General features: G+C 50.0%; 1 protein-coding gene across 1 annotated transcript in view; it reads right to left on the bottom strand.

Moving 5' to 3' along the window:
• The window catches only part of HTR3A (5-hydroxytryptamine receptor 3A), a 12,662-nt gene extending 8,680 nt beyond the window's left edge, over positions 1–3,982 (bottom strand). The window contains exons 1-3 of the mRNA XM_024751798.1: positions 3,913–3,982; positions 1,428–1,594; positions 392–436 (exon numbers count right to left, since the gene is read on the bottom strand). Of these exons, the coding sequence (XP_024607566.1) occupies positions 392–436; positions 1,428–1,594; positions 3,913–3,979 (279 nt within the window). The 5' untranslated portion in view covers positions 3,980–3,982. The remainder of the gene's footprint in view (positions 1–391; positions 437–1,427; positions 1,595–3,912) is intronic.
• Between the last annotated feature and the right edge of the window lie 6,583 nt (positions 3,983–10,565).

The raw sequence follows: 10,565 nt of genomic DNA, 5'->3' as shown, positions 1-10,565 counted from the left end.
TGTGGCCTCTCCCGTTGCAGAGCACAGGCTCCGGACGCGCAGGCTCAGCGGCCATGGCTCACGGGCCCAGCCGCTCCGCGGCATGTGGGATCTTCCCGGACCGGGGCACGAACCCGCATCCCCTGCATCAGCAGGCGGACTCTCAACCACTGTGCCACCAGGGAAGCCCCACCAATCTTTAAGCCGCCTTAAGCCGCCTTAAGCCACCTTAAGTCCTGAGGTTAGAGGGATCCAGATCCAGGAGATCCTGGATCTCGTGAGTAGGCCTCCCACCTCTTCCCTCCCCTCCCCGCCCCTCCCCAAGGCCTCTGAGATCCTGACTCCTTTGAGACGTAGGAGCCCCAGTCCGAGGAAATGGGGGTGGGGGAGGGGCAGGGGCTGGTCAGCTCACCTGCCGGTACCAGATGTACGTGGTCAGCACCTGATTCTTCTCATCCTGTGGAGAGAATGGGAGCTCAGCGTAGGTGGCCCCGTGGGCTGCAGGCCCCTTGCGCACACCAACCCCAGCAGGAGCTGCTGCTCTGTGTCTCTGTTCACTTGGGAAGTGAGAGTGAGGAAATGAGGTGGAGGAAAAGGGGTGAGCCAGGAAGAGTTGGTCTTTTACTAGGACACACCTAGAAAGAAGTCCAGTGATTTCTGTTTTAACATCGTGCGTGTGTGTGTGTGTGTGTGTCTTCTATTATCTTCTATTCTGTTGTGTGTATTTTACATATACATTTATAACACAATAGAAGATAATGATAGAAGACATATAAGAGCATCGTATAGATGTATATCCGTACATTTATATGTGTGTATCTATCTCCTACTCTAGCATGGAGTCAAGCTGTACAAAACCACACAGGATGAAAAATCCATCACTATCCCTCCCTTCGATCCAATTCCCAATTTCCCCTCCTGAAACGGCCAACTGACTCTAGTAGAGACAGCCAGAGAAGTCCATTCCACCCATCCTACCCCAGTGCAGTGCCCTTGCAATTGCCCTCTCATTTATCTCTGCCCAATGTCCGACCTCCTCGGCCGGGCAGTGCACCCCACCCTACTTCAGTAATTGATTAATTGATTTATTTAGGATTAATTCTTCAACAACAATTTAGTAACACCCGCCATGTACCAAGGACGTGTGTAAGACAGCAAGGGTGTGGAGACGAATAGGACGGTCTGAACCCTCACACAGCTCACACGGGTAGGTACGATTGTGAAAACCACATGCGCTGAGTGACCCGCTGGCTGTAGGGTACAGGAGAGGCAGCCATGAAGGTGACCCCAGTTTTCTGGTTTGGGCAGCTGTCCTGAGCCGTGGTGCCAGAGCACAGGTACTGTGGGCGCTTGAATGCCCACCATATTGCCTGGGGGTGACTTGGTCTCACATGGTCTCCCACCCAGAAGGTCCACCTCTGAGCCGGGCAGTGGGGACAGGCGCTCACCACGCTGAGGATGGCGTAGACGATGACATCAATGGACACCGTGGTCGGCGTCCTCCAGTCCCGCACAGGCCGCACACCCTTCTTGTAGTTGGCCAGGAGGTGATCTGACAGCCGCAGCAGAGCTGGCCTGGAGGCATTCTGGGCCTGGGGGCCCCGCCTGTGCTTGGCTGGGAAGGAGAACAGTTCAAATCAGACAACAGAGCCTGAGTCTCCCCCAGTTCTCTGGCCCTGGTTTGAAAACTATTAAAAGGAAAGTGTCCCCACCCTTCCCAGATACTCCCATAGACTGAAATTCCCATCACTAGAGCATGCCCAAATACAAAGATATTGTCTCCTAAGGGTAGCCTAGGCGCCCATTTACATGAGAAGGGAAGCTGGGCTGTGAAAGCAGGTGCCACAAAACAGGTGAGGTCTCAAGTAGGCCAAGGGCTGAGAAGGATTGAGAGAAGCTGCCTGCCCAGAGGAGGTGGGCCCATGGGGCCCTGCATGAGGGGCTCTGGGAGATAAAGGGGAGCTGGCCCTCGGGTGTGATACTGGAAAGTGTGTCCCCAAGTGCACAATTTCTAAGCCCAATGGTCTGCCGAGGGTCAGTCTCAGCCAAGGTCACATCTCAGCGTCTGCATAGCACATTGTCCCCTTGACCCCAGCCTGCAACTGGTAAGGAGAAAAGGGTGGGCATCCAGTGAATATGGACATTCCTTCTCCCTCCTGCAAAATCTACTCAGAGGAGATCCCTGCCCCCTCTCCACACTCACAGAAACTCCTGGGGAGGGTTTGCCAGGCCTCCTTCTAGGGTAGCCTTACGGGCAGGTCTGATGGGGTTAGGAAGAGGGCTGGGCTGAGGTGTGGATGAAGTGAGGAGAAACCAAACGGTCCCCAGAGCAGGAGGCCTGCAAAGATAAAACAGTGAAACCCCAACCCCTAGGCCCTAGCCCCGCTCTCTGGGGATTTCACGAGCACCACAGTTGTCCGACTGGGAAACAGTAGAAGCACCTCCCGAAAGGTGCCAGAAATATGAAGGTGAAAGACGGGGTCGGGGAGGGGAACAACTTGGAGGACCAGGGCACAGGCTGCAAGGCCGTGAGGGGCTGGCAGAGGGAGACCGGGGTCTTTCACAGACCAGGGGCCAGCAGGCCCGGCTTTCTCTCGACAAGGCTGCTTCTTCTCCCATCTCATCTATCATGTGTGGACCTCTACAGCAAGTTGGTCCCGCAGAGCCCCCTTCCCGCCCCTCACCCACCTGCCCCTGATAAACTTTCAGCTTCCCTCAGAAAGGCAGAGAAGAGCAGAGAGAGAGGAAGACAAGAGGACATTTATTGAGTGTCTCCTTTGAAAAAATATCAACGGACGTATTGTTCATTTCAGTCTCAGGAGAGCCCACTGGAGTGAGTGTCATGACACCCCATTTATAGATAAAGAAGGTAAGGCTCAGAAGCCTTGGTGAGGCTCCGCAAGGCTCAGAAAGATGAGTGCCATGCCCTGCAAGGGAAGTAACTGAAATTCAAACCCAGGTCCCTGTGTGTCTTCACTGCACGACAGCTCAGATCCTACTGTCTGGGACTCTGATCACTTTGGACAGAACAAGTCTGGGTCCTGCAGGCCTCAGAGCAAAGGACCAATGCTGGGAGGGATAGAGCTTCTCTTCAGCCAAGGAAACTCCAGACCACAGCCCTAACTTGCAGCCCAGGCCTACTCATCCTGGGCTGAGTTTCCCCAAACGACAGCTCATGGGAGGAAAACCATTGTGCCCAGAAGCCCTTCAGACCCGTCCAATTAAGCACATCCTAACTATGCCCCAGCCCCAGCTTCAACCCTGCTCTGGATGGAGAGAAAACCTTCCCAAGTGGGGAACAAATATTGTCTGCAGCAAAAGGAAATGGACCCTTTTGTGACCAAAACGCCCTGTGTCCCCAGGAGGCGGAAAGGGATGGGTGGGGGAATGCAGAGAGAAGTTTGGTGCTATTAGAGGTTAGCCCTGGAAGGAACTTTAGAGAACCCATGCAACGAAAGCAGTGAAGCTGGGGAAACATGGTGACATTCATTCTGGTCTCCACTCTACTGCTAAGGAGCTGTGTGACCCTGAGTGAATTACTCCCCGTCTCTGGTCCACAGCATTCCCATTTATAACAAGAAAGGGTGGACCAAATGAGCTCAAAGTTCCCTTGCAGCTGCCCTTCGATGAGTTTGGGGGCAGGGCAAAAAGAGAGGAGCCCCTGTCCCATGCCCGTCTAAGCATTTCCCACACAGCTCAGGGCCCCTCTCTGCAAGCCCTGCTCTCACCCGACATTCAACATCCCCAATTTCTAGCTGGATCCCAGTGTGTTAAAATCCTTTCATGCTCATATGTAGTAAGATCCCCAACTTGCTTGTAGCCCCACCCACACCAAAACCCTCTTTCCCTCAACTTTTGGAGGGGCCAAGCATCCCCTCTCCCACCTCTGTAGCTGCCAGCCAGGTCCTGCGTGCTTCCCCACGGTCTCCTTACCTTCTCCCTGGGCCAGGAGCGTGGGCAGAAGCAAGGCAAGCAGCGCCTGCGGCACCCACAGCAGCATGGCGAGCTTCTCGCGGTGTCGGACGCCTCGAGTGGCCTTCAGGGTGAGCCCTGCTGAGGACCAGCCTGCCTGCGCTCTGCCAGCCTCATGTCCCAGCCAGCCTGCCTCTCCCAGCTGGCTGCTCACTGCAACTTCGGAGGCTGCAGCCTCGCACTGCCCCGGCCACCAGGGCTGGGAAGCCGCCAAGTTTTCCTGCAATCAGTCCTTCAGCTGGATCAGGTTTCAGGGCGGGGAAGGAAGAAGAGGGAGCCAGTGAGAGGGGAGCCCACCAGGTTGATGTCATGCGGCCAGAGCTCAGTCCACCCATTCAGCCAGGTGGCCTGGCCAAGTTCCCCAAGGAGCAACTTGGTGTCGGGGGGCTTCAGGAGCTCCTGGAGCAAGGGTACAGCCTGTCCACTGGGGGGTGCTTTAGGCTGCTGCCTTCATTTATGCCCGTCGGCAGCATCGGGCTGGGGCAGGGTGGGGTGGGGTCCGAGAAGTAGGAGGACCGTGCTTTAACTCCACAGGTGACACAGTACCCCTACCTAAGCGGGTGACTGGGCATTATCATTAAAGAGCAAATACACATTTAACTGCTCCCCTGCCACACGCGCACACACAAGGACACAGAATGTCCCATTCTGTATCCTTGGGGCTCCCTGTGGGTAAACATGAGGCACCCCCCGCCCCGCTGTAATTTGCTCCAAGCCCAGGCCAATGTGGCCTGGGGCCCATTCCTTCCACTGAGCCAAACCCTCCAGAGACAGCAAGCCAGGAAGGAGCCTCAGACACTGAACTTGATCTAAAAGGGGCAGCACCGAAGCTGGAGGAGAAAAAGGGACAAGAGGAAGCTGAAAAGAAACAGAAGGTAAACTATAGAAAGGGGGGGTCTGGAGAAGGAGAATGGGGAGAAGTAAAAAAGTAAAAAGAAAGCTTCCCTGGTGGCGCAGTGGTTGAGAGTCCGCCTGCCGATGCAGGGGACACGGGTTCGTGCCCCGGTCCGGGAAGATCCCACATGCCGCGGAGCGGCTGGGCCCGTGAGCCATGGCCACTGAGCCTGCGTGTCTGGAGCCTGTGCTTCGCAACAGGAGAGGCCACAACGGTGAGAGGCCCGTGTACGGCAAAAAAAAAAAAAAGTAAAAAGAAGTAGAAAAGGAAGACGAGAAGAGAAAGAAAAATTGGTAGGAAACTGAGAAGGAAGAGGAAAATAGAAGTAAAAGGCAAGGAAGGAGGGGGACAAATAGAGGAAAAGAAGGAGGAAAAGAGGAGAAGAAAGAGGAAGGGAAAGGGTGAAGCAGAGGCAGCAGGAAGGGGCTGAGCGGTGAGCCCCAGGTGGCCTGAATGTGGCTGATCCTCCTCGAATGGGACTCTGGGCAATGGGCTCTCCATACTGCGGTGGACCATCTCGGGGACAGTAAGGAAGCCTGGAGACCCTGTGCCACGGACCCCAAGCTTTCATTTCTGCAGTGAGCTCCTGGAACCCTCTGGGACTACCCGATTGTGTTAGGGAAGGAAGAGGATGTCTTCTGCCCAGCGTGTGCATTAGAGAATTAGCTTCTTAGGTGACAGAATTAGAGTGAGTCGGGCAGGCCATGGCCTCCGATGGAGATGTATTACCTGTGTGTCTTTCTGATGGAGCAGCAATCAAGTTTCCCTTGCAGAAATTAACGGACTCGATGACACAACAGACGAGGGGAGTTGGAGCCATGGCCAGTGGCGGGGTGTAAATTGCCTCCGATGAAACTGTGGAGTCACTTCTGCCCCTTTAAAACAAGACAAGAATTAGTGTGAGGCCTTGATGAACTCTCCTTGGCCAGCGGGGATGAGGGAAAAGCAGAGGCCTGGCTAATTTGATTCCTGAGCTCTGCCTGCAGACGGCCAGGCTCCTCCCAGGGAGGCAGATGCACAGATGGCAGCCATCCAGTGTGGGTAATGAAAAGCTCGGAGGCTGTAGGGTCTGCGGGCCTTCCTCTGTGTCCGGACGCTCCCAGAACCATGGGAAGGAGGACTGTGTTCACATGTGTGCCTGGAGCTTTCCACCCATTCATGATGCTGTCCCATGACACAGTCCTTTAACCACTTCTCTTGCTCCCATTTTCCAGGTTAAAACACAGAGCCCAGAGAGCCTCCAGGACTTGCCTCAGTTCCCAAAGCTACTTATGGATGGAGCTGAGATCCTCCAGACGCGTGGTTCCAGCCCTTCCCATTACAGCTGTGTGCCTCCCATCTCCTCCAGTAGATTTTTACTGGTCTGTAAAACGTTTACCACCAAAGAACCTGATCTTTTTAAAACCTATAAGCCTATAAAAATTCTGCAGCCTGTAGTAACATCTGGCCCCACTAGAGGCCCGCTGGTTGGAGAAGGGCTGGGGGAAGCATATGGTTTCTCATTATGGTGCTAAATGGGAGATAGAGCTTTATCCTCCCCCAACCCCTTGAGGAGAGGGATTCACGAAGCCCATTGGTTGGACACCCAGGCTTGGTTCTCGCTCACGGAGCCCCTGTGAGACCCACCTCTCTTTGCTCTGGGGGTGGCATGGGGACAGCCTTTCTACCACCTAGTTCCAGGGACCTGACACATCCTGGCCTGGAGGTTGAACAACTTAGGTGTTGTCTATTCATGGAGAGGGTGGAAACCAGGAGGATCAGTTTCCCTAGTTCCCCTGCCCAAAGAGGCAGCAGTGGCCTTTATAGGAAGGAGAGAAGAGGAACAGTGTCTTCAGACATTGAAGGGTCTCTTCTCTCTGGGTTTTTCTTTCCTTGATGTCCCATCAGGTCTCATCACGACCTGTTCTCTAATAAGGCACCGGTCCTTGGAATGGCCTGGTGCCACATGGCTCCACCAACAGTACCTGCTATTTACCAAGCATACTATGTGCCAGGCACTGTGCTAAGCTCTTTACCATATTTAATCCTTACTTCCTATGGAGAAGATATTATTCCCATATTGCCGGTGAGGAAATTGAGGCACAGAGAAGTTAAGCAACCTTACATAGCCGATAAGTGGAGAACATGGTATTAAGTCTTATAGACTCGGAAGCCTGGGCTTTTAACCACCTGATTGCACCGAATCCCAGAGCATCTCTGGATTTAGACCCAGGCCGATTGGACCCTGGCTCCAATCCCAGGAATGCGTGGGGGTCCACATTCTTGCCTTGACTGGTTTTGTTGAAAGGGTAGGCTCACAAGCCTGCTAATTAAAGATATTTTTATTGAGGTGTGTCATAAGTAGAATATATGATAACTTAATGGACTGTTAAGTGTACAAAATGGATGCAGAAACACCGCGCTCCACCATCCTCGTCCCAGCAAAGCTCTGTAAATGTCAGGTATGGGCTGCACAGTAAATGTGGAACTGGTGAACTCTGTAGCCCCTCCTCATGGTATGGACGTGATGCTAGAGTTTTTGGAGTCTGATATTACTCTGTAGAGTCTGGGTGCATGAGGTGGGGCTTCATTAGAAGGATGGGGTTATTTCTTGTCTTGCCACCTGAGGAAAAGGCTTTTTTTCCTAGCCCTCTAACCAGACAGGGTGGAGATTCTGAAGTAAGTGATACATTGGGGCCTTTTCTCTCAATATTGACCCCCAAAGGTCAAGATGACCAAGGGTTTGTTCCTAGGAGGTGGCTGCTTATATTGCCACCTTCCACACGCAGACAGGCAAGAAGTAGGAATGAAGACACCCAGGCAAGGGGCCTGTGAAGTTATGCTGTTCTTTTTGGGACTCTGTGAAGCTATTTTGGGACACTAGGTCGAGGAGGAATGAGTGCCCTGTGCCCTACAAGATGGACTGTCTCAGTCTTCATGTATCCCTTTGCTTACTTCCCTCATCTCTTCCCTTAATATGTACTCAATACTGAATGCCCCACCTTCATCCTCCATGCTAAGGGGAGGAGAAGGAAGGGGAATTTACTACTGATTAGGCCAGTGTGGTGGCAGCAGCAACGGTCTGAGAGAAAAGCACTGAGAACAGTGAAACCCAAGGGACCACGATGGGCTGCTTGGTCCCACTGCCTCACCTGCCTGGCCATCTTCCTGCTGCTAAACTTCAGAGATCAGGGACTTGTTTTCACAAGGGAGCTGGTAATCCTTCACACAATCCATGGTGGTGGTGGTGGGGTCATGGGTGTGAGAAACAGCAGAACAGGCAGGGTCCTTCTGGCAAAGAAGGTTGGAGGTCTCACTCAAGTCCTAGCAAAGATCCAAGAAGGGGGTATTCCAGCCTCTTGAATATGTCTCCTTCCTAAAGATGAAACTTTCCCCTTCCCTTTTCCCTAAATTTCCATCAAGTTCTAGCTTCTTCAGCTCCTTGAGATGGAATCTCTTCTTCTGTGCCCCCCAAAACAGAGAAACTTCTCCAAGGTAGAAGGTCCTGGAAAGTGCATCTAGAATTAGCAAGCTAGTAACAAAGGCCAGGCCTTAATGGGGCTGGTTATGGGTCAGTCCATCTGGTCATCCAAGGTCTAGACCTGGGAACAGAAGGTCATTTGGCTTAAATTTCTCTCACTCAGAAGAATTACTAAATTCCAGGGAGGAAGGGACTAGAGAAGACACCTTATTCCTAGTGAGTGGCCATTAGTCCATCTGGACACCCCAGAGCTGGGCCTAGGGATGGAGATGTTTTGGCTTAAATTTCTCTCTTACTTGAATTCTAATTCCTATCAAGGAAGGAACTGGAGTGGCCTTTTTATCCATCCTCTTGTTTCCGGGAAGATTAGAGTCTTAATATATTGTTATTAGTATTTTCTGAGAAATGATCTTCTTTTTTTAACATCTTTATTGGAGTATAATTGCTTTACATTGTTGTGTTAGTTTCTGCTGTATAACAGAGTGAATCAGCTATACTTACACTTATATCCCCATATCCCCTCCTTCTGGCGTCTCCCTCTCACCCTCCCTATCCCACCCCTCTAGGTGGTCACAAAGCACCGAGCTGATCTCCCTTTGCTATGCGGCTGCTTCCCACTAGCTATCTGTTTTACATTTGGTAGTGTATATATGTCCATGCCACTCTCTCACTTAGTCCCAGCTTACCCTTCCCCCTCCCTGGGTCCTTAAGTCCATTCTCTACGACTGCGTCTTTATTCCTGTCCTGCCCCTACTTCTTCAGAACCTTTTTTTTTTTTTTTAGATTCCATTATATGTATTAGCATACGGTATTTGTTTTTCTCTTTCTGACTTACTTCACTCTGTATGACAGATTCTAGGTCCATCCACCTCACTACAAATAACTCAATTTCATTTCTTTTAATGGCTGAGTAATATTCCATTATATATATGTGCCACATCTTCTTTATCCATTCATCTGTCTATGGAAACTTAGGTTGCTTCCATGTCCTGGGTATTGTAAACAATGCTGCAATGAATGTTGTGGTACATGACTCTTTCTGAATTATGGTTTACTCAGGGTCTATGCCCAGGAGTGGGATTGCTGGGTCATATGGTAGTTCTATTTATAGTTTTTTAAGGAACCTCCATACTGTTCTCCATAGTGGCTGTATCAATTTACATTCCCACCAACAATGCAACAGGGTTCCCTTTTCTCCAGACCCTCTCCAGCATTTATTGTTTGTAGATTTTTTGATGATGGCCATTCTGCCTGGCCTGAGGTGATACCTCATTGTAGCTTTGATTTGCATTTCTCTAGTGATTAGTGACGTTCAGCATCCTTTCATGTGTTTGTTGGCCATCTGTATATCTTCTTTGGAGAAATGTCTATTTAGGTCTTCTGCCCATTTTTGGATTGGGTTTTTGTTTTTTTGATATTGAGCTGCATGAGCTGCTTGTATATTTTGGAGATTAATCCTTTGTCAGTTCCTTCATTTGCAAATATTTTCTCCCATTCTGAGGGTTTCTCCCATTCTTTTCATCTTGTTTATGGCTTCCTTTGCTGTGCAAAAGCTTTTAAGTCTATTAGTCTTGAGTCTTAGTCTATAATAGACTATTATTATTACTATTAGACTATTACTAATGGTCTATTAGTCTTGAGTCTTCTTCCTTTTTTTCTTGATGAATCTGGCTAATGGTTTATCAATTTTGTTTATCTTCTCAAAGAACCAGGTTTTAGTTTTATTGATCTTTGCTATCGTTTCCTTCATTTCTTTTTCATTTATTTCTGATCTGATCTTTCTGATTTCTTTCCTCTGTTAACTTTGGGATTTTTTGTTCTTCTTTCTCTGATTGCTTTAGGTGTAAGGTTAGCTTGTTTATTTGAGATGTTTCTTGTTTTATGAGGTAGGATAATATTACTATAAACTTCCCTCTTAGAACTGCTTTTGCTGCATCTCATAGGTTTTGATCATCGTGTTTTCATTGTCATTTGTTTCTAGGTATTTTCTGATTTCCTCTATGATTTCTTCAGTGATTTCTTGGTTATTTATTATCATATTGTTTAGCCTCCATGTGTTTGTAGTTTTTAGTTTTTTTCCTGTAATTGATATCTAGTCTCATAGCGTTGTGGTTAGAAAAGACACTTGATACAATTTCAATTTTCTTAAATTTACCAGGGCTTGATTTGTGACCCAAGATATGATCTATCGCAGAGAATATTCCATGGGCACTTGAGAATAAAGTGTATTCTGTTGTTTTTGGCTGGAATGTCCTATAA

Source organism: Neophocaena asiaeorientalis, unplaced genomic scaffold (genome assembly GCF_003031525.2).
Source record: "Neophocaena asiaeorientalis asiaeorientalis breed wild unplaced genomic scaffold, Neophocaena_asiaeorientalis_V1.1 scaffold479, whole genome shotgun sequence".
Classification (NCBI taxonomy): domain Eukaryota; kingdom Metazoa; phylum Chordata; class Mammalia; order Artiodactyla; family Phocoenidae; genus Neophocaena; species Neophocaena asiaeorientalis.
Note: the sequence above shows the minus strand (reverse complement) of the source record. Positions and strands in the feature narration are given on the sequence as shown.